General features: G+C 34.6%; 4 protein-coding genes and 1 non-coding gene across 19 annotated transcripts; 2 read left to right on the top strand and 3 right to left on the bottom strand.

Annotated features, from left to right (window-relative positions):
• Positions 1-352: 352 nt before the first annotated feature.
• Positions 353-5925, bottom strand: LOC102623068 (RNA-binding protein BRN1). 5 transcript variants are annotated; one of them, XR_008053507.1, is made up of 10 exons: positions 5460-5900; positions 5251-5333; positions 3629-3680; positions 3341-3466; positions 3125-3204; positions 2451-2630; positions 1887-2232; positions 1651-1794; positions 1016-1577; positions 353-433 (listed from the first exon to the last, which is right to left on the bottom strand). XR_008053507.1 is itself a non-coding variant. In XM_006479785.4 (9 exons), the coding sequence occupies exons 1-9, from the start codon at positions 5626-5628 to the stop codon at positions 1450-1452; spliced, it is 1305 nt and encodes a 434-aa protein (XP_006479848.1). In that variant the 5' UTR covers positions 5629-5925; the 3' UTR covers positions 353-1449. The 5 variants fall into 5 exon arrangements, 2 of the variants coding, with proteins under 2 accessions (XP_006479848.1, XP_006479847.1); XR_008053506.1 differs by having other exon boundaries at positions 522-1577; XR_003065626.2 differs by having other exon boundaries at positions 518-1577.
• Positions 5926-10585: 4660 nt separating this feature from the next.
• Positions 10586-14153, bottom strand: LOC102623557 (uncharacterized). 7 transcript variants are annotated; one of them, XM_052438799.1, is made up of 9 exons: positions 13938-14149; positions 13633-13764; positions 12849-12922; positions 12524-12760; positions 12287-12457; positions 12063-12112; positions 11805-11937; positions 11161-11198; positions 10586-11033 (listed from the first exon to the last, which is right to left on the bottom strand). In XM_052438799.1, exons 1-9 carry the CDS (start codon positions 13966-13968, stop codon positions 10934-10936), a joined length of 966 nt encoding a protein of 321 aa, XP_052294759.1. In that variant the 5' UTR covers positions 13969-14149; the 3' UTR covers positions 10586-10933. The 7 variants fall into 7 exon arrangements, with proteins under 7 accessions (XP_052294759.1, XP_015386180.1, XP_006479849.1 ...); XM_015530694.3 differs by having other exon boundaries at positions 12849-12910; positions 13910-14145; XM_006479786.4 differs by having other exon boundaries at positions 12849-12910; positions 13938-14144.
• Positions 14154-15586: 1433 nt separating this feature from the next.
• Positions 15587-18079, top strand: LOC102624033 (U1 small nuclear ribonucleoprotein C). Its single transcript, XM_006479788.4, has 6 exons — positions 15587-15754; positions 15862-15904; positions 16139-16180; positions 16253-16505; positions 17092-17352; positions 17850-18079. The coding sequence occupies exons 1-5, from the start codon at positions 15747-15749 to the stop codon at positions 17337-17339; spliced, it is 594 nt and encodes a 197-aa protein (XP_006479851.1). The 5' UTR covers positions 15587-15746; the 3' UTR covers positions 17340-17352; positions 17850-18079.
• A 371-nt stretch (positions 18080-18450) lies between these two features.
• LOC102624319 (uncharacterized) lies at positions 18451-22614 on the bottom strand. Of its 5 annotated transcripts, none has more exons than XM_006479789.3 (8): positions 22315-22614; positions 21813-22103; positions 19681-21668; positions 19323-19595; positions 19140-19223; positions 18949-19060; positions 18798-18864; positions 18451-18708 (listed from the first exon to the last, which is right to left on the bottom strand). In XM_006479789.3, exons 1-8 carry the CDS (start codon positions 22376-22378, stop codon positions 18621-18623), a joined length of 2967 nt encoding a protein of 988 aa, XP_006479852.1. In that variant the 5' UTR covers positions 22379-22614; the 3' UTR covers positions 18451-18620. The 5 variants fall into 5 exon arrangements, with proteins under 5 accessions (XP_006479852.1, XP_006479854.1, XP_006479853.1 ...); XM_006479791.3 differs by having other exon boundaries at positions 19323-19592; positions 22315-22613; XM_006479790.3 differs by having other exon boundaries at positions 19140-19220; positions 22315-22613.
• Positions 22615-22684: 70 nt separating this feature from the next.
• On the top strand, positions 22685-22756 carry TRNAP-AGG (transfer RNA proline (anticodon AGG)). Its single transcript has one exon. It is a non-coding gene; the product is annotated as a tRNA-Pro (tRNA).
• The last annotated feature ends 660 nt before the right edge of the window (positions 22757-23416 follow it).

Raw genomic sequence — 23416 nt, forward strand, 5'->3', positions numbered from 1 at the left:
TTTCACCATAAAAATTATACATGATACTCGTAAGTAGTAACCCTGAGCTCAAGAAACTGACATATCTGTGATCTGAAATATTTTTTTCCTGCAAAACCATTCCCTGTCTTGGTGTAAATAGTGTAACTCAATATTATTATTATTATTAGTTTTGATAAGAGTGTAACTCAACATTATTACATAATGCATTGAAAAAGCCAAATATAACACATCCATCAACTATTTGAGAATAGCAGCACATAAACAGAAGGCAAAGGACAAATAAAAGACTGAAAAGAAGAAGAAGAAGCCCTTAAATATTGGCTCAAAGCTCATCTACAGGAAATGAAAAAATACATAAAAGCAACAGCTACCTTCTCAATCTGTAATCCAGCAAACTATGAGGTATCTCTTTGTTTTATCTTGTCATTATATGAAGCATTTGCTGATTAACCTACAACAGTGATGTTCACGTAGGTTAATACTCATTAAAACAAAGAAGATAGATATAAATAATAAATTTCTGTATCAACAATACCTACTGCCAAGCAGGCAAACCATCCACAAAATACATCTTCAAAATCTCGATAGGAATGCTAGAAAGATCACATCAACATTCTGTTTTTACTAGAAAGGAAAAAACTGAAATCTTAAACCAACCTGACTGTGATCAAATATAAATTAATAGGAAACTACTCAAAATTGGAAGAGTTATTGACATTCCCAGTTCCAACAACCAGGCAATTGGGCAGACCATAACACAAACATAGTACAAAAAACCACATAAAATAAACAATCAGAAAGCGGCACAGAATTAATTTGTAAAATATGAGGATGATAAAAGAACATTGGTAGATATCTGAACAGAAACAACGGTAACAAGCATTCTGTACAGCTCCAGTTTTAGCAAGCCAGCATAGACATTTATTGACCTTAACTTCACAGGTATTTCACATGTTGGAAATACTGAATTTAGGTAACAAAGAGGTTATAAGCACAATGCACTATGCTTTCACACAAAAAAGAGACAACATACTTGAAACTCTTGAAGTACCTCCAACCCTGGATGAATTATTTCCTGAGACACATACTAGTGAAGAAAAGGAATAAAGGCCCAAAAAAGAAAGGTCAACAAATTTTGAAAGCAAAACAACTATGGAGGAATTGGATCAAGGATAAAATTGATCACACCAAATATGTTGTATGGGAAAAATCAATAAATTAATAATTGATGTCTAAATGAACTTCGATGATACACAAATTACAAATTGTATTGGCACAGAGTGAATGATGAATTACAAGTTCTGGGATTAAATCCCAAGAGGCAAGTACAAGTAGGATGGAGTAATGCATGTAAGCAAGATTATCTCATCCATCCCAAGGTGTTGACTGAAGTCACTCCATATATCAAGGTTGCATGCGAGCACATATGACAGAGAATTCTGCTTCCTTCGATGACTCACCTTCCAATCAATAAGGTTTATTCTGTTTGTTGTCTCTTTTAAGCTGAACTTTCAATTTCTTACCTCCTAATTGGCATCCATTCATCATGGCAATAGCATTTTGAGCAGAAGCTGGTGATTCGTAACTGACAAAACCTGCAAATAGAGGCTCACTGAGAGAGATATCCATGCATCAATTGCTACAGGTCCAAATCAACAGTGTACTTACCGAAACATTTGCTTACACCAGTTGCTTTATCGACAAAAACCTTGGCACTCAAGACCCTACCAAATGCTTGAAAAGCATTGCCAAGCTCTTGGTCACCAAATTCTTGAGGTATGTGATAAATGAATAAATTAGCACCAGGTGGACCTAAGACAGAAGACACCATAGTTAACAGAACAAGCCTCTGAGATACACCATTAGAAAACAAAACTAGTGAACTGAATAAATAGATAAGAAACCTTCAATCTGACCACCAGAACCTGTACCACCACTGGACGAAGTTGATGGGTTACTGTTTGCAACTGCAGGTGAGACTGAACCAGGTGAATTATTCAAAGGTCGGTGACCCAACATTCCTCCAGGATATGGCATGGGATACTGAAGACCAGGCACAGCAGGATAACCAGAGCCCACAAAACCTGAAGGAGGCATAGCATAATTTCTAGGCCCCATATTAGAAGAAAGATCAGGACTAGCTCCACGCATTGCATTTCCTTGATTTACAGGGGGAATTATGCCATGGAAGCCAGGCTGATTCTGCATTGGTGGCAGGCGGTACTGCATAAGTCCATAGCTTCCGGAAGCCTATGTAGAGAACCAAACAGGAAGCAAATAAATCAATTTTGGAGTTGAATCTATTAAATCATGGAAGTGCACTAAGACGAAATAGGGAATTAAGATACAAGTTCAGAGGAGTTCATTACATAAGAATAAATAAAAGTACAGAAGAGTTTTTAAAAAGTTCAGCTTAGGTCCAAGGCAAAAAATTGACTCCAAACAAAGGAAAAAATAGCAAGACTTACCTGATACCCGTAACCATTATACGGGGGAGCATACCCCATGGGCAAAGCTCCAAACAAAGAGGGATGTTGTGAATCAGCATTTGGTAAATTATTGGCCTGGGACTGAGCTTTCTGGGCTCTGCGAGCTTGTCTTTCCTTCTCCGTATCTGCCCATTTGACAACCAAAGGCACACTTGAACCCTAATAGAACCAAAAGATTGTAATCAGATAAAGTCACTGTAGCCGTATTAATCTCAAGCCTCCGCATCAGCAAATGGTAGCCGCAAACTCAACTCGACAACTTCAAAGATAATACAGCAGAATAAGACAATATAATACGCAAAATTTAGCAGGTTGAAGTTGATTGCTGTTGGCTTAGTTTAGATTTGGCAATAAGCAATTATTTTCCATCTGTTGTTGCTGTTATCTGTGGTCAACCTACTGAAGAAATGAAAAAAGGGAAGAGTGTTCAACATCTTGCAGGCTATTTTGAGGCAGAAAAGGTAGATACAAACCTCAGAAGTCAGGTCCAAAGCACCTAAAAACAATTATCAGCATAATCATACTAAAAATGCACCAGGCTCCTTAAACACCAGAGAGAATAAGAATATATCTTGGAAACAAGCACCAACATTCCAGGGCACTCATTTGAAGATAAATTTTCAAACACAAAAATCAAATAAATAAAGACAAACCTCCATTTTATGCTTTCCATTGATAGCCTCTAGAGCAGCCAGGGCTTGTTCTTTGGTCTCATATTTCAAAAATGCACAACCTGCCACAAGGGTAAAAAAAAAAACATGGTATAACATCACATAAGTTTTAAATTTCAGTTGTTTGGAAACAATCAAGCATTGGGAAAATATATATATATATATGGAACAGATAACTCAGGATCTTAGAAGAAGTACCTTTGCTTGTTTGTTGAGAACCTCTTAAAATTTGTAAATCCTTTATTGTTCCATAGATTGAGAATAGGGCAGAGACTTCAGCTTCAGAAACATTCTTTGGCAGCATACCAATGAAGAGTTTGTGTTCTAAATTGCAAAGACAGTAAAAAGCTATTCATGAGAATACTTAAATCCAATTCAAAAGTTGAAACTTTATTAAAAGGATCAGCATCACAAAACTGTGAACCTCTGCTACAACTGGACAAAAAACTTGTCTAAGCATTTATTATTACAGTAAACATATCATACCTAGCCTTTCCAGTTCACCATCCGCATATTTCACTTGCAATGGACTAGATGCCTGAAATGTACAAAGAGCAAATTGATTTTCAGTTAGAGAGAGAATTACAAAAGCATCAAACCTAAAGAAGAGAATGACACAAGTAGTTGAAAGTTAGCAATGAGCTAGGGCAACAGAGATGAATAACCTGAATGAATAAGTACTTAGTCAATTTTTTCATGATTGAACTTTCAGAAGTTTTTTCATAATTGAATTGAAGCAAATTGGCCAAAATATAAGGTCAGATCAACTAGTATGCACAACAAGAAGCCACCAGATGTGTTGCTCAGGCAAGTACTTGAAGGTTCAGTGAGACCCACAAAGGGTTTCAGCATTTCTAGCACCTTGTAGCAGAAGCACACAAGGGAGGATCTGCTTTAACTCTGGCCAAACTACCAATACTTTAAACATGATTCCTGGTGGAAAATCATATTAAAATTAAAATGCTACAAGAATGTCATACTTATAAACAAACTCAGAGTGATGGTCTTCCATGACATACTTGTTAGTTATAATCTTCTTTTGCCATTGTTGAACTTACAACCAAATTTGCATTGGCAGTTCACTAATGATTCTAGCACAACTTTATTCTTAGGAGAGTGTTTTTGTTTGTTACCATTATCCTTAGATCGGTGCGTGAAAATATCAATCAGTTTTTGTAAGAAACTTTTTAGTTAGCTCTTTTTAATGGATTTCAATTTTATTTTGAAAAATTTACTTTTGACTCATTTCTCTACCATCATTTTTAGCAATCCACTGCTAGATATCGATATCCGGCCTTGTTTTCAATATAAAAAATTGACAGATCATATAGAAATCTGCTAAATTCATTTCACTAAATCCATTACTTCTTTTTAACTCCTTCAAAAATTCTGATGTGTGAATATGGCCATGCATAACCTTCAGCATGATAGTTTTTTAAGTCACTGAACAAAAATATTTTAAAGAAGTAACACCTTCGAAAAGGGACATATAGGTCTTAATAGCCCCAGTGTCCAACTCTAAATGAAAAGGAAAGCATAAAGATCAGGCCACAAGCCCAGACAGTTTGCTCTGATTGAGACACATAAGACAGTAACTTGCTTCAACTTTTAACCCTTCCTATATCAGGAACAGGCTTTAAAATATTTGGAAAATATTTAAAAATGAAGGTTATATATGGCATAATCTTTTCTTTCATATCTTTTGACAAGCAGCAAATGTTAGAACTTTGAATTTTCTTTTCCCCAACAATAATAAGTAATTATGTATGTATCGTTAGCCAATTCAATATAACTAATTTATAGTCTTAAGCATTTATTACTCATAATAACAACAAATCAGACTGTTAACTAATCTAGACATACATATCAGCAACTCAAGCAGTTAATTTAAGTTCACAACTGGAATATAATGCACAAGGTTCACAAACTGTAACAGTTAGACACTACACATCAGCTTAAGCACTGAACTATATTAGAAGATTCTATCCAGTTCATTAGATCTAAAGATCGCTAAAACTGGCAACAAAAACATAAACTCCAACATCACTAACTGATAATGTGGCACACAATCCAACAGGAAAACACAAAATTTGAATGAATGAACTAACCCCTGGCAAAGTCTTCTTGTTATGACAGGCATTGACCGCCTTATCGGCCTCTTGCCTCGACGGACAAATCACAAAACAACATCCTAAAAACGAAAAAAACACTCTAAGATTAGGGCTCAAAACACACAAAACGACGACGAATCATGCATTCAACAAAAAATTTGAAAGAACCGAATAAAACGAGCGGAGTTAAAAGGAAAAAAAATGACCACGGGAGGCGCGAGTAGTCTTGTCCTTGATGATGTTGACTTCGTCAACGAGAGCGAACTCTTTGAACATTGCCAGGAGCTGAGCTTCCGTCATGTGTTTCGGCACTTGACCCACGAACAGCTTCACTCTTTCTTCGCTCGATTTTTTCTCCTTTTTACTCTCCGCCATTAATGCCTGTTCACAAAACAACACAAACACGCGCGCTCTACAAGACTCTCTCTCTACTTGTCTCCGTTTCTCTCTGGTTCTGGTCCTTTGCCTCTGTTTCTCTCTCTAAAATTTTGCTAGTTTTGCGTTTTGCTTTCTCTCTCTATAATTTGTATTTATTTTTTATTTTTTTTCTTTTTCGTTCGTGGAGTCGTCGCCTTTTGTTTTTGTTTGGGGAAATTTGGAGATATCTGGATGGCAAAGTTGGATCTTCGGAAAATTTAATATAATTAAATTGATCCTAAGTGGGCTTTTTTTTGGAGTTATTTACGAGATTAGCCCTACAGCTGCTTCATTTGTGGGCTTGATTATTTCTTCACCTGTACACTTTGGGAGTTGAAGCGAGAACTGTTGGATTGCTTTAATGACGATTTTACCCTTCCATCCCCGGATCAATTTTCTGTTGAGCGGGAACAATGAACAGATGGATTAATGAGTGGCCTCGTGGATCATGTGGGGGCAAATGCCTCTCCTTGGAGTTATTCGAAGATTTGAACTATTTAATTATCAATCCGCTAGTCTTAGTTGGATTAATTTATATATTATATCCATTATTATCGATCGCCATTAAATTTAATTAATTGTGCACTTGGAATAAGTTTGATCCATAAAAGAGTATATTATTATTATTATTAAAAAACTCTAAATTATATAGCTGTTTCTGTTATTATATCTCACTATTTGCCAACAAATTAGTAGTTATAATTCTTCTAAAGACGTTGACTTTCTTTTAAAATAGTAAAAACAAAATTAAAAGACAAAAGAAGTACATAAGCTGATTTTTTAATATATCCTTATAAAACGAGTTTTAAGACAAAATATATTGTGAACCATAAGAACTATAACTCGTTTCATAGGAATGTATTAATGAAATTGAATTTGGCATTAATTTAAACTTATTTTTATTTTTTTCAAAGATATCGCACCCACTTATGCTTTTATAATAATTTTTAAGTGAATTTATATATGTACATTTTATTTAATATCCACTTATTAATTATAATTTTGTATTATACTTACCCATAAATCAATAAGGTACTATTAGATATTAAGGTTAGATAGCTATAGTTTAAAATTTATGGCACTAAAATATTTAGTAAATATTATCTAGTATAACTTAAAAATTAAATTGATTTGATCTATCACTTATATAATAAAAAAAATATAATATTTTTATTATTTTTTTCAAAATTTTTATTTAAAAATCTTATTTACGACACATTATTAATTTTAATTTTATAATCATAATTTTTTTTCTATACACTACGTTAATATAAAATAGCACATAAATCTACAGGATTATAGTGGTAGTCCAAGTGGCTTGATTGCCAAATTTATATAGCCATAATTGGGTAGGCCGACTTTTACTAGTTATATATGGTTTAGCGGCGGAGAAGAGAAACACGTTTTTCCCTCCACCCTTTTTGAATTTAACCGCTAATGACATGTCTTGCTGCTGGGCCGTGACTCATGAATCAGCCGTAAACTTAAAGAGTCGGACACTCTCCATAATTGGCTTGATTGGCCCTTTTTTGCCCTTTTTCTTTTTTTACTCTACTTCACTAATTTACTCTTTCTAATTGTAGTCAAGATTAAGCAATAAATACACCCGCATGAACTTTTGGAAATAATAATCCTATTTGTCTTTTGTAAACAATTAAGAAAGAAATAGAAAGCGTCTTATCCCCCTTTTCAGTTGATTCAAGATTCGTCGAGTTAGTACAGCTTGAAATGGGTCCCATCCAAATGTACAGGGAGCCATAGGTCCGCGAGAGTCTACACACCCATATGTTATGGTATATTAGGCTATGCTAAAAACAGCGCTGCTATTTATTTGAAGTTAACCCCGAATTTGCACCTTGAATGTAAAACATATCGTTTGGATTAAATTAAAAATTGTGTGTTTAACATTTTTTCTTTACTTATTTTTCTCTGTTACATACACATATTTCTCTTTTTTTTTCTTATTTTTTTGACGAACCAAACAAATCTCTTTTCCTTTTCTTTCTTTTGACGAACTGAAATCTCTTTTCCTTTTCTCTATTACACACCGTCCCGAATTGAATTCTTTTGACGAACTAAAATCTCTTACACACCCTCCTAAATTGAAAACAGTATTTCTAACCCTCACACCGCCCCTGAATTGAACAACTGCAGTCTATTATTCTTCTCCTTAATCATGTATGTTACTTATACATACAAATACAATGAAATCAATCCATCAAAATTGTTTCATGCACAGGAACACAGAGTAAAAATTTCAAGGAATAATAATGAACAAAGAATCCCCAAATCCCATCATCAATCCCTAACCAATCTGTACAAATATGCCTAATGAAAAAAAAACAAAGAATTGTTACAAATAACTGGAAAACCCAATCAATGAAGAAGAAGGCGGAAACAAGATTAAAGACTGATTGTGATCTTTGATTCTGTTACTAGGCGGAAACAATATAGAAGGAAAAGCAATTAAATGGAAGGAAAAAGTAATTAAACAGAAACAATTCTGTTGGTTTAAACAAAAACAATATAGAAGGAAAAAGTAAATGAAACACGTGCTGCACAACTTGAGGCAATTAAATGAAAAATGTAAATCAAATACACGTGCTGGCAATTAAAAGAAAAAAGTAAATGAAACACATGTGCTACGCAGCGTTTTGACAAATTCAAAATGCAAATTCAGGGTCACGTTCAGAGTGAATAGCTTTTTCTTGCTAAAAATTAATATTTTGAACGATCTATTTTCGTGTTGGTAAGAAAATATTTTCAATTTTTCTTTTTTCTTTTTTTTTTTTTTTGCCCTTTTGGATTGACATTATGATAAAGCACTTAAAATGTTTTTGTTTTTTTTTTTAATTTTCTTTTGGAGATAACATGAGCATCAGTTGAAGTTGACTATCATTAGCCGAAATTTACCATACTGGATGGGTCATTTTCATTCGAAACTAGTACGGATATTCGGATACCGTTATTTGTTAAGCTGATCTGGCAATTCACTGTTTGTTAATGCAAGGGGATACGATTGTAAAAACAAACGAATGGGTAAGATGGTAGATTAGCGTGAAAAACGAGGCACAAAGATAAGAGCGCCAGACTGTCCCACCAAAGGCTCCCCCAGCTCCAAGGTTCCAAACACTTTGAGTCTGTGACTTCTGTTCGCAATTGTAGCTTGCAGTTCACCCTTTCTCCACACATCGTCGGCTTAGAGTTGTGTTGTGGACTCACAGTTCTACTAATAAAAATTCACGACGGTACAAATTAAATTACAACTAGAGAGAGAGAGTCAAAATATCAAATTCACAGACACGCTAGTAAATTCCTTTGTTACCATTAGCTAAAAGGCTAATATTAAGTTACATGCATATAATTTATAACCATCTCATATAAATAATGAATGGTGTGAGCCCACTCATTATTCATATGAGAGGTTATAAGTTACATGTATGTAATTTAGGGAGATCCTAACTAAAAAAATTATCCATGATTTTTGAAATAAAAATCAGTCACTGTTTTAAATAAAATAACTAACACTAATCTAATCATTGTTTGACTGCCAACCTAAAATGACCATTTTTCTATGTATAAATTTTAATATGCATAACAACTCTCAAAACGTTTTCTACATTACTCTCTATACTTAATTAATCAGAACATTACCAAACGGCTCTTCGAAAGAGTTTATACCGAAGAGAAAAGGATAATTTCATTTGAAATTTTTTTAGAGTTTTCAACTTAGTATTATATTATTTTTTATCTTATCATTTTTGAAAGTATTATAATTGTTATTATTTTGGTGGAGAAAAAAATTAATTAAAATAATATAAATTTATTTTTATATGAAGAATTTTTTTAAAAATTTTATTTTTTTACACTCTTATTTATCATATAAATAAATAAATAATTAATTAATTAAAGAAAAAAAATTAAAAGAGCCTTTTTTAGTAATAGTCCTTTAATATATGGAGTTAAAACTTAGTAGTACTTTCGGATTATGCCGCAATAAAATTGAGATAAGGAGTGTCCCCACACGTGGCAGCTGTCAAATTAATTGACAGCCGGCAGTGAGCAATAGTATCCAGTAACAAGCGAACCGTGTAGGGTGGTGGTCCCAGAAATCTGCAGCTTTGTTAGACTTGTGTTATCACGATCAAAACTCTGAAGGCGCTGTGAGAAGACTGAATATGATCAAGACTTTGAGTTTTGATTTAGGGCTGATATCAGATGGACCCAACGAATGTACATTACCTGTCTTGAGTTGTGTGGCCCAGCAACCATGTGAGACTGACAGTTCTGAAATCTTAATCCCGGCGGTGACGTTGGAATCTAAAGACTGCACTTGGAATCATGCAATAGATTCGCTCCATTGCCTGCAATTGTTATTTAGGTACAAAATAAAACATTGAAGTCAATTAGACCAGTTCCTATGGCTCAAACTTAATCATAAGCCAGACGATGAATGAAAGGTTGGAATTTGGATCCCATTGGCTTATTACTAAAACGAAAAATGCACCTCCAGATCCAAAGTAACTTTCATTGGATGAGCTGGAAAACAGCTCTCATAAAAGTCAAGATAGAGTTTTTTTTTCCCCTTCAAATATATATTTTGAGAGAAGTCAAAATAGAATTAGTTGAACCTAAACTCCTTCAATCAAGGGAGTACCAGTCAAACAGATGCCAACAAATCTAAGCTTCTGATGGTATTATCATTCACAAAAGGTCAACCCCATAAAATTAATTTATAAGATGATGCTAATACCGAAATAATAATAATAGAGATCTCAATATTATGTGTTACTCGAACGATAAACATAAAATTACTTGTTACTCTATTTTACCATTCAATTGATGAAATATCATATATATAAAGCTGAAGTATCATTGCTACAGAGGCTATCCAGTTTTCCTGAAACTCAATGAATGAGTAATCCGTTTACTTGTATAAATCATGGAAGAAGTACACTAGAGTTGATATTTTCAACAAACTTTTACTATAACCAAAATTTGGAGAGAAAATTTTCCAGAAGAAACATGGGAGCAGTGGAAAAGAATGTTGCTACACTTATTCTGGACCATTTCAATGGAAACCAGCTAGGTTTTGGTCCTCCTATATGCATTAGTGTTTCAAACCACCGGAGAATTGAATACAAAAATTAACTACAATAATTTCCCTTAGTTGGTACTAGCTGGTGATGATGGCAACTCCTTTGGCTTTTAAACAAAATTATTATGGTCAACTATTGCAAACTTCAAATCAACAGCCCCACAACTAGATTGCATTTAATCCTGCAAGCTCCCTTAGCTTCTCACAAAGGATAAAGGTAATTGTACTTTGTGGACCCAATCTTGCAAAAACTGCAAAGCCCCTGCTAAAATTATGGATGCAAACAGATAAAACTGTGAAAATTAAAATAGGACAATCATAAATAAGAACATATAAACTACTTATAAGCCAATGAGTCACATTTGGGTATGTCAGCTTTAGCAAATTCTCACCCTTTATAAAGTGCGCGGGGGCCTTCTGTACACACAACCTGGAAGCACACATCCCAAGTTTATTACGCAAGAAAACAGAAGAATCTGTTCACAAGATAAAGTTTAGCTGCATAGCTAAAACACAAAACCATTAACACTTTCCTACTACCAACCAAGACGTAGAAAAATAGAAAATGAGGGAACTTCTTGGCATTCTCCCTCTGTTTGTGGTAAAGAACAAACAGCTCTTAATAATAGGAAACATTCTATCACTAGTTTTAACAACAATTAATAGTCAAAGTGTACAGTATAACCAATTACAGAGGCAAGATTTGCAATACACTTTTGAATCAAGCTGAGTCCTAAAAAAAAAAGAAAAAAAGAAGAAACTAACAAACAGAACGTGCTGAAGAGTAAATAAAGGTATTCTCCATACGTTATGGCAAGAACTAACAGACAATCAATCATCTGAAAAATTTAGTGGTCTTTGACACCTTCTACGTGGACAATCAATATCAAAATTGTGTCATTCACAAACTGTTTACCAATTTAAACTACACAATTGATCAACAGCATATGAAACCAGATAGCGAAAATGAATTATGACAAGATTGGTGCTGGAAAATATAAGAAATGTGAAAGTAAAAGTTGTAGAGAGCTGATACCTGGTATGCACAATGAAATCCATTTTTATAGCTTCCAACTTTTCTAGATTCTCGTTGCAACATTAGACGGGTTTTAACCATGTCAACAGGTGCAGTTATGAGGGTACTCATGGTGCCAGCGACTGCACTTGAGCTTCATGTATTACAAATATGGTTAGAATTGGGGGGAAAAACAGAATATTTTTCTTTTTTATGAAGTTGTATCCTTATTATTCCCTTATTTAGTGTGGGGAGGAGAAAGCTTAGAATAGTGCATACATGAGATGTAAATGAAATCCTTCTTCAAGAGGCGTCCACCTGATCAATATCTGCATCAAGCAAAATCCAAAGAAAACCTTTAAGCTACCAAAAGGATCAATGCAGAGAATTATATGGACAAATACTCTGTTTAGTCCACAATTAATATGAATTGAACAATTTAGAAACCTTAGAAATTACTTCGTGGATATTCAAAGAGAAAAATAGCATGCTTAGAACTTGACCCGCTTGGATTCATCATATGTTGCTAGCTGTGAGGCAGTTAAAGCAGCAGCTCTTGCCATAGCAGGACCAACCCCCTTCCATAGAGCTCTTATTCCTTCCTCAGAAATAAGTCTTCGCATTTCTGCAATCGATCCACTTTGTTTCATGCTGGAATTCATCTGCAGCCGCACCTGAACAAAGAAAATTGATTTCTTAAATCAAATTCAAAAAGGGAAATGCCTATCTTCATAGTTTACCTTCAGGACTTCAGTTGGATTGGTAAGTGCAGTAGCAGTGGCACCAGCAAATGCTCCAGATGCAATTTTAACCAAGATATTGGTGGACCCGAATGCCCAATCACATGCATACTTTGAGGGCTCATACAAGCCTAAACGTAGACCACCATACAAAATTGACCTTGTCAGAGCAGGAGTCAATCCCAGATACAAAGACTTTGGACCTTCTTTTTTCAATATTTGGAGAAATAATCGTCCCTATAGCCGTCCATATATTAGCAAATCTCACGGTAATACAATCTGATAAACGAGGAGATCATGAAATAAAATAAGCTTAGCAAGATACCATTCCATTCAAGGGACCTTTCTGACCAACAAATTGCATTTGCAGCCTGACTTTGAGTACATCTGCATTCCGAGCTGAGATTAATTAAATATCAAAAGTCTCCAGTTCTTTTTTAAGTTCTATATAACAAGCCTTATCAAACAAATAAATAAATAAAAATAAAGGGTTCTATATGACAAGCACTCAAACTCTCAAGAACAATTAACTAGATGTTTAATCAATAAGCACTTGATAAAAAATCTGATGGTGAACCATCTATTTACTTCCTTTCTTATGCACAAAAGTTCATTAAGTAATTAACTAGTTGCAGCTTGCAGGAATGGAAACCTAAATTCTTTCCCAAGTCCCAAATACTCTTGTCTGGCTGACGCTCAGAAAGCGAGATTGACTTTGCTTCAGACACCTATACTCCTGTAGAATTACATGTCCTCAGCCCCTGAAAGCATAGCCAAATTGGATCTAATGAAACTGCCATCTACATTTCCTACTCTTTTTGCTTACAAAAGCCTCACAACAAAGCTACTAGTACTTAGCAATGGGTTTACATCCCATAGCAGTGCATGAATTCCAATGTAAGTGATAATATTCTACTCCGACGTTGGTCACTATTAAACCAAAATCCTTTCTTTGGGTTCACATTTTCTGACAAAATACACCTGGTATGTAGCAACTCCTCTACCATTCGAACCGTAGTAACAAACACGTCCAGAACTTCTTGCCAATTAAAATAGCAGGGGTAAAACTTAAATTTTATGAAAATTTAAAAACTTAAGTTTAGAAGAACCTAGAGGATGAGTGACAGCAGAGGCAACTGCAACAGCCAGTCCGCTGGTACCAAAGTGATGAACAATATGGGATGGCGTCGTCGACCAATTCTTCTGCTTCTCACCAACTTTTACTTCAACAGCCACTGGTCCTGAACAATCCATTCCAATTATCACATTCAAAATCAAAATTTTAATGCGAAAATAATGAAGAATAAGCATAAACAATGCATAGAGAAAATTTAAAAAAATAAATAAATAAATTAGTTAGATTCTAAAACGGAAATATATGGTCACCTGATAAATAAATAATTGGAAATTGAACCTGAAAGCGGAGCCGAAGAATTCACGCTCATGTTTTGATTAGTTCGGGCAATTTACTGTCGGAGAAAAGATTGGGCGTTAGGAGGAGGGAAAATAGCCGCACATAAGACACGTCATACCCGATTTCAGTTGCAAAGAATCGCAGGTGATAGCTTGTGCATTTCCTATATTAGTTTTCTGTTAACGCCTCAAAATTTGCGACGCTGGACGCCTTAATACTATTCGGATCCGGACCGGATCAACATCTGTCCGCATCCTAAAAAAATACGGACCCACTTGTGATGTTATGAGATTTTCATTTATTATTTTTAAATTTGTTGCCCTATCCAAAATCCATTCTCATACCTTTTATCTTTTTAGTAAATAAACAATATCAATAGTAATGTGAATGATTCAAATTCCTTAAACTAGGAAGTAAATAAATAAATAATTTTCAAAAAAAAAGTTATCATTAATCATTGTCATTTGAATCAACAAGGTCACCGCAACCATGTAATGCGTTACCATTGTCGTTTGTTCCCTGCACATTGTTGGTCATTTTTACTTGTTCATCACTTATGCTGCCCGACAAATAAGCTTTAAGTGCCCCTAAATTTTAGTGATTATCTTTTATTGATTATATTTTATATGCTCCAATGAAAAAAATTAAATTATTATTAACTAATGAGTATTTATTGTTCTATTTGTTGTTGTGATATTTGAACACGAGAGACTAAAGAGCTGTTTGTTTTTTTTTTTTTTTACTCAATGACTTAATTTACTTAATTTCAATTAGTAAGTTTGTTTGTTTTTTCAATTTAATAAAAAAAATTTAGTGATTAAGTTATTATGCTAATCTTTTTTTTAATTTTTTGCTTAATCTAAAAGTCTAAATGATATCACTAAAAATATTCTCTAAAATATCCATATCTAATTAATTAATTTTCATCATTACCTAAATAAAATTAGTAATTAGTATTATTACCCATCTCTTGAACTTGTGGTAGACTATTTTTTTTTCTTCAAACTAGCATTATTTATCTTCATAATTTTTTGTGAATATTTTTCATATAAAAACATCATAAGTTACAATAAAATTTATTAATATATACTAATTTAGAATATTTAAGGGTTGTATTCAATTGAACATGATTTAAGTTATGACAATATATTATCTTATTTATTTTCTTTAAGATGTTTATTATTTGTTTAACATTTATAATTTATAAGGGTATAAATAAAAAAATGCTAGTTTTTAATTTTTTAAGTTAAAAAATGAACAACTTAATATTTATTTTTAACGATTAAAAAAAATAAACATATTATTTACATTCAGATATTTAACTTTATTTAGAATTCAAATTAGTTTATATCTATTCAAATTTTAGATAAAAAAAAAAGCAAAAATACGTAGTGGTCAGATCCTTATACTATTATTTGAACTTTTTGATTTTATCAATTTGGTTCTTACATTTTTTTTTTTTAAAAATCCCTTCATATTTTCATTGCTTTAACTATTCGGAATTTCGGATTCCCGGTATCTGAAAAATCCGCACGGGTTTTTATATAAAGAAAGAGTTAAATCGCACGGGTTTCCCACTCGGATACAGATTTACCAAATTTCGGATCCGGATTTTGCTACCCTCAATTACGGCTGCGGGGTATATACACGTAAAACATTCAAATGAATGTTCTCGAGACCAAACAGCCCCCCATTCACCTATTGATACCCCCGCTTTTTCTCTCTCTTAGGGTTTTTCTTCGTGATTCACGTTAGTTCTTGTTTGGGGCTTTTTATCTGTTTTCAACGTAAATCAATCAACAGAAAGCAATGCCTCGGTACGATCTTTCTGCCTTTTGATTTGTTTATTTTCTTATGAGTGTTATTTCTGTATCTTGCTCAAACTCTAACGGGTTACTTCTGTTTTTTTCCCGCTTAATTGCAGGTACTACTGTGATTATTGTGACACCTATTTGACGCACGATTCTGTAAGTCCCCATTCTCGAGGAACTTTAACTTTTTTCCCCCCTTCTAATGTTCATTTTTTAAACCCATTTGTCCTATAACAAAAATCACGGTGCCTCAGAATTATTGTGGCTTGCATCTGTTAAAAGAAGTTGGTCAAATATGGTGCTATCTCATATGTAATGTACTTGTTTCTGTATCTGTCAACCATTTACATCTTATGGAACTGACGGTGTCTTTTTAATTTGTTTTTTCAGCCATCTGTTAGAAAACAGCACAATGCAGGCTACAAGCACAAGGTATTGTACGCGAGTATCCAATAGCTATGAATCACTCTGTGTACTTATTTTATTCTGTTCCCTTAATTTCAGGCAAATGTAAGAAGCTACTATCAGCAATTTGAGGAACAACAAACCCAAAGTTTAATTGATCAGAGAATCAAGGAACATCTTGGCCAAACTGCAGCTTTCCAGCAGGTTGGTGCCGCATACAATCAGCATCTTTTGGCTCAGAGGCCCCGCCTTCCGGTTCTTCCGACACCTGTTATGCCAATGACTGGAAGTGCTCCATTAGTCCCAGGGATGAGGCCTCCTGTTCTTCCAAGACCAGGTCCGAGTCCTCCAGGTAAAATGGAAATAAAATAAAGTTGCGTTTCTTCACAGCTCTTCATATTGATGCATGTATCATATGCTTATGCATTTTGCCTGTAAACACAGTTTTTGTTGCCTGATTCTATTTGTGCCCACATTGTTGCTTATTGTTCTGGCAGATGTCTTGTTGCTGACCTGATGTATGGCTATTCCTGCAGTTGGTTGATGTCATAGTTCGGTAACAAATCTATATAGTGGTGAACTATAGATATTTCGTATGCCAACTTTGTTTTATCTTCTCTTGTAAGAGTGCCCACATTTTTTATACTGGATGCTATATTCATGCTTCTATATGTGTTGACAAATCATCTAGTGCGGCAAAATATATATTTTTTCAGGCTGTCTTGTTTATGAAGATTAAAAGCTGCCTCTTTCTTTAAGCTATCAACTTGCATTATGAGCCTAAGTTTCTTTGTCAGACATATGCTGACCCATTGTTTCCAGTTCTGGTCCGATGCTTTTGTGCTTTCAACTGACCATGCCAACCATATGTTGCATCTGGTCTAATCCTGTGGCATCAAGAATGAATGGAATTGAATCTTTTCTCATGGTACTGGCAGGTTATGTGTCTGCTCCAGGCATGCCACCAATGATGGCACCTCCTGGTGCTCCTTCTGCACCTGGTCAATTAAATGGTTTTCCAAGACCTCCTGCTGTAATGAACCCAACAGCAGTTTCTGGTAGTGCGGCGCCACCTGCTTCATCCAGTGGAGCCCCTAGTATGGCTACACCTCAAACCTACCAAGCCAATCCAACAGTGCCAACGAGTGGAAACCTTAATGCCCAAGCTCCTGAGATGAATCATTAGTGTGATCAAGCTGGTATATACTGCTTCTATACTTTTGTTGTATCTTTTTTAGTTAATGATATTTATTACCATCTTTAATGAAATGAAATCTGAAGGAATGTACTATAGTAGTTCACTTTTGTAATGTGTGTGGGACACGAAGCAATATGATGAGAACTTTGGGCTTTTAAATAAATGATAAAATTCCTTGTGAGACAACACGTATTCTTGTTGAATATAGTTGCTATTTTCCAATCTTTGTTCGCCATCCAAATTAGCAACACGATGGTTATTATTTTGGGTCTCTTTAGAGAAGTTTATTCTAAAAGTTACAAAGAGACCTTTCAGAGTTGCATGAGAATCCTGAGATAATATAAAGAACAGGATACAACAAGAACTTATGTGATTACATGCTCAAGAATTCTCATGTCTGTGCTGCATAACAACATTTTTAATGCATAATTATTCTTATCATTTTGTTTTCTTCTTTTTCTCCTGCGTTGCACTGTTATGACATTGGTCTTTTTACAGGTGATTGTAGCAGACTGGGAGATCACCTCAATAGTGAAACAAATGTTTTAGACTTATTTTCTCATTTAATTTATGTTGTCCTGGTTTTTGAATATGTAATATGTTTTGAGAGCTTGGCATGAACAGTACATACTCGTGTCATTTTTGTATACAGTAATCAAATATCATGAACCCAGGGTTACCGGGAATTCTATCTAAGATGTTGACAAAATGGCAGAATTTGTATTAAAGTTGCGTGAAACTAACACAGTACTGAACTGATGGGAGCTTACATTCATTTTGCTTTGGTTGGTGCTAATAATGTTCTGGGTTTGAATTGCTTAATTAAAAAGGAATGGCATACTGCAACCCATCCTTTGCTAGGCTGGTTGCAAGAAAGGCTGGCCAATAACAAATGCTTCTTGCCATATATTCTAATTGTGCAAGAATTCCGGTAAACTGAAATGCATTAATCATTAGGGAAGTGAAGATAAAGGATTTGTGCCACCATGTAGTCTTCTGTTGTTCTATTTAGGGTTCTTACCTCTTTTGTATTACTCCTGCCGTGCCTTCATTGCCCTACTGAACCTGATCAATAATAAGTTTTTTTTTTCTTAAAAAAAAAGAGACACACATATGTATTGATATATTTATGCTTGCTCAATGTTCAAAATAGCCCCGAGACCACGATTGGTACACTATTACAGAAATTTCTGCCATACGATTCTTTCTTTACCATTTACAAGATGTGGGAAACGGGATGGTTTATATTTAGTTTCTAGCAACTGTCAATTACAAGCTTCTCTTCAAGCAGACGTCACCTCTCCTAGATTTTGTTCTGCGCTGATGCCTCTTGGCATGATACTTAAAGAGCCGATGTCTGTTATTAAGATGAAAGTGCTTTATAAATTCCAATTTCTTATTTTTAATGTTGAAATAATTCGGTATACCCAGGATGCTAGTCCTCACCTCTCAAACTCCAATTTCTGAATTACTATTCCATTCAGTAGAAGTTCTGAACTGTAAGCTGCTATCCCTATAAAAAAAAAAAAGGATAGACCAATATGATTAATACATTATTAACTTATGTCAAAATGAAAATGAATATGGTATTTTTTACCTTTATCAAGGAAAGGTACACAGATAGCATGATCTTCTTCACAAGACAGAATCAATGGATTCTCTTGGAACTTTTCCTCCTTTACTGCAGATACCTGACTTACATCAATTACCTAGATAGTAATTCAACAGAAACTCATTAATCAATTCGGTTGGAAGAAAGAGCATATGCTTCTGCAAATGAATGCAAACCTGTCCGTGAACTGCCTTGACCAAGCCAGTGATCATTTCTTTATCAGGTTTTATGCTTGTGGTGATGAAAACTCTCTGACCCTGCTGAGGATGAACCACACGTCAGCATATAGGACATTCAAGTTGAAATTCAATTTGAAGCATAGCTGGCATGGGAATAAGCTAACACTAGTCAGCTATCACCTTTAGAAGTGGATGGTGGCGCGCACGAGCATAGGTAACAGGCATGCTGAAGCCAATTTCTCTTTCCTTTTTGGCATCCCTCAGAATGTAATTTTTCTCATCTATTAAACAGCTTGCTTGTCCGCAACTTTCAAGCCATAAATGTGTCACCACTGGTTTGCCTAGAGCAATAGTTTCCATCATATTTCTTGTACGCACAAATCTATCTGCTATAAAGTGTGTTGCATCTCCTGGACATGTTGCAATGGAAATGCCCAGTCGTGCTGAGATCTGCTGGAATGGAGGAAAAACAGTGGCGCATATAATACTGCTGAGTGATAAAAAAAAAAGATAAGCAAACAAAGAAAAGAAAAGACACCTTTTTCTGCCGCTTGATTACATCATCATCCAAATGCTGACTAAACAAAACTCGAACATGTGACATATCTCTCCGTCTTCTCAAATCTTTCCATGTGAAATCTGGTATTAACTCGGAGACGTCTAATCTAATAAGTTCTTTCAGGAGGGAGGATTTAGGTAGGTTTCTGGTAAGTGGTTTTCTATGATATTTAGAAGGCACACGACTAGAGGATGATGCATTTGTACCTTTGGTGAAGTTAATAGTGCTACTATATCCTGAACCAGGGGGTTCAAGGTACTTGCCTGGGGAGATTTCTTTGCTTATGATAGCTGATTCATTGTTAGCGAAGGGAACTGCTGAACCTGGTTCATCAAAATACTTTCCTAAATCTTTTTCTGGAAGATTCAAAGGAGAACTATCATTTACTGACTGTGGTTTCCCCTTCATATCTTTATAAAATGAGGTATTGCTATTGTATTTTGCTCCTCCTTGACTCTTCATGTAACTACGATTACCTTCCTTGGCTCCATTTGAATGACTTTGCATTTCACGTGGAGTTCTTTTTCCCTTTGGATGGCCCCCTGCTGCTAAGTTTAAACAACTAGTCAGAGCTATTATCTCTTGATCAGTTTCCTCTTTTTGATCGAATATGTTGCTTTTAGGTTCAGCCAATGAATCTGAATGCAATGTAGACCAGCTTCCATTAGCGCTCGTAACGTCAGTAGGATTGCCAACTAATCTACTCCTCTTTCTTCGATATTTAATAGTCCCATCTTCCATCCAGTCTCTTGGATTATCTGATTGCTTCTTTGTCCTTTTCAATGTACCTCCTGCTAAGGACTGCCGACTCTCTTGGGCAACAGTAATATTCCTAAGTCCCACTTCTTCCTGTTCGACTAAAATTGATGAAGTCGTATGATTTTCATACTCTTTGACCTTGTTGTTCTTGCCAACAATCCCAACTGCTTGTCCTTTGATGATTAGTGTAGGGGATCCATTGCCAGAGTTTCCATTGGTGTTTGCAGAGCAATCAAACTGTTCACCTATCAAAGACTTGCCTCTTCTCATTTTTGTCAACCTTGGCAACTCAGGGTCTGGCACCTTGTTAGAGTTCTTAGCAGATTTTCTAGCAGAACGCTTTCTTCGCTTTGACTTCGTTGCAATGCTTCCTAAACCACAGAAATTACTTGTTTGTATCAATGCTTGTTCTGACCTCGATTTCTTCATTATTACACCTTTTGGGAAATCATTAGTGGTGTTTGATTGACCTTGATCAGGATTGAAGGCAGTGCAGCCGGAAAATGGTGCATATGATAAGGCTTCCATGGCTTCAGCAGCTATTTGAGTATTAAATCCTACATCAAACATGTCTGGTGTATCTATTCCTGTACCACAACCATCCAACTGCTGGTCTGATGATTCTACATGCAAGTCCTCATTAATCTCCTTATCAGAATGATTTTTAACATCCACTTTAGATACTTGCTCTATCATGCAATCATCTTTTGGATCTGAATGAGTTGAACCTGCTATTTCTTTATGGAGGTTTACAAGCTCTTTCCTCTTTTCATTCTCATTTCCAGAGCTTCTACCCCCGTCACCATTAACATGCATGGCCTTATGATCTTTCAGAACAGATTCCTGCCTTACAGCTCCAAATTCAAAAGAGGCCTTTGTCCTTTTGCTAAAGACATCAACCTTTCCATGCTGATCGTTATCAACCCATTCAAATTTTGCACTCTTTGTAACTGGAGTTTTTCTAAATTTCAGTCTTTTGGCCAAACTTTGTGACCATTTTACACTTGAGAAAGGAGGAGATTTCTCCCCAACTGTCCTCTTCATGCCACATTCTGGAGACAAATCCATCTTGTTAAGAGACAGAAATTTGTCCACAAATTCAAGTGCATCGACTTGGGATGAGTCTCCAGGTTCTTGAGAGCCAATAACAAGATCTTTTTGCATATTAGTTCTCTCAACAGCAACTCTACACCCCTTTTCCCCTTCAACTAAGCACACAATAGCAGTAATTAAAAAGCTCATTAATTTAGGAAAGCACCTATCAATAAAAACCAAAAAAATACCATACATAAAACAACAAAAAGAGTAAAACTCTCAAATTCCGAGCTCGGAACAAATGAACCAATACTGACCTACACTGCATAGTTCACTAATGGATGCATTAGAATCCAATAACAAGTTGTCAGCCTGCAGTGTGTAGGTTCTAGAAACACCTTCATCTTCACTATCAAGCACAACTTCCTTCTCATACTCACAGAATGATTGAAGAGACTTCTCTTCAAAACAATCAGAACCATCTACCACTTGAGTTCCAAAATCTAATTTCATCATCAGCTGGGTCTCAACTAAAGGACAATCAAGCACCACAGTATCATCAAACGGAGCACCGTCTTGAATCCCCTTGTGCCCATTTTCATTCTCACCTTTAAGTTCAAACAAGCAACCGATTACATAAGGCATAAATTTGGTGGCTACAAATGAAATTTGTTAAATCCTAAGTTTACCCAATTTGCATATGACGATTACAAATTCAATCAGTTACTATTGTAACGTTTATAATATTCCATTTTACTTCAAACCGCAAAAGGAAAAAAAAATTAAAGAAGCAAAAAATTGAAGATATATAAAAATTACCATGGGATGGTGATGGAGCCTGAGAGTTAGAATCAAACACCTGGGTGTCAGTATGATCAACCATTGAAGTTGAAGAAATTTGAATTTCTTATGTTAACTAAAAAAAAAAAAAAAACTGTGCAAGTTTATAAGAGTATGTGTAAGTAAGCTGACATTTGATCATTTCCAATCATACGCCAAAGTAAATGGAGGGAAGTAATCGTGATTCGTGGTGATGGGATAACAAAAATTATGAAGGAACTGGAGGGTTAGCGGTAATTATTAATTAAAGGTTTATAAGCGCGAAATGAAAATGATTGGGAGGGAAAGAAAATTCTAGTGTTTTTTGTTTTTGGAAATTAGTGTAAAAAATTTAAAAAGATCCCGCTCCGGGCATTTGGTCTAGTGGTATGATTCTCGCTTAGGGTGCGAGAGGTCCCGAGTTCAATTCTCGGAATGCCCCCCAATTCGGGTTTTTGGCTGGTCCCATAACTTTAAAAAGACGAGTATGCCCTTCAATTAGAAAATCATTTTATTCTATAAAATTTAAAAAAATAAAAATGTTATAATTATATAAGAATATCCATGAATTTAATGAAACAAATAAATTTCAAAATCTAATATGTGAATTTTCATAATTATAAGTTCATTTAAAAATTATTGTGTTAATTATTATAATTAAAATTTTATTTAATTTTTTTAATTAAATTAAATATTGAGAAGTTTCGTAATTTTTATTATACGTGAGTTTGCAATAATAATAATTAGCTTTTCTCTTCATGTTAATTTTAGTAAACTTTTCTATACTTTATTTAATTACAAAAATTAAATAAAATTATAATTACAAAAAATTAACACAATAATTTTTAAATGAAAATATAATTATAAAAATTTAACATCTTAGATTTTGAGATTTTTTTTATTAAGTTCATGCGTATACTTGTAATTATAATATTTTTATTTTTCAAAATTTTGTAGAATAAAATTTAATTCATTTTGGGGTAAAATAGTCATTTATTAGTGTCAAAGTAGTTGATTGATATAAGTTTAAAAATAAAGGAGATGCAAAGAACATGTCAAATTTTTGTGGTTGTTAGATGTACATATAATAAATAATTTTCCT

Source organism: Citrus sinensis, chromosome 3, assembly GCF_022201045.2.
Source record: "Citrus sinensis cultivar Valencia sweet orange chromosome 3, DVS_A1.0, whole genome shotgun sequence".
Lineage (NCBI taxonomy): Eukaryota > Viridiplantae > Streptophyta > Magnoliopsida > Sapindales > Rutaceae > Citrus > Citrus sinensis.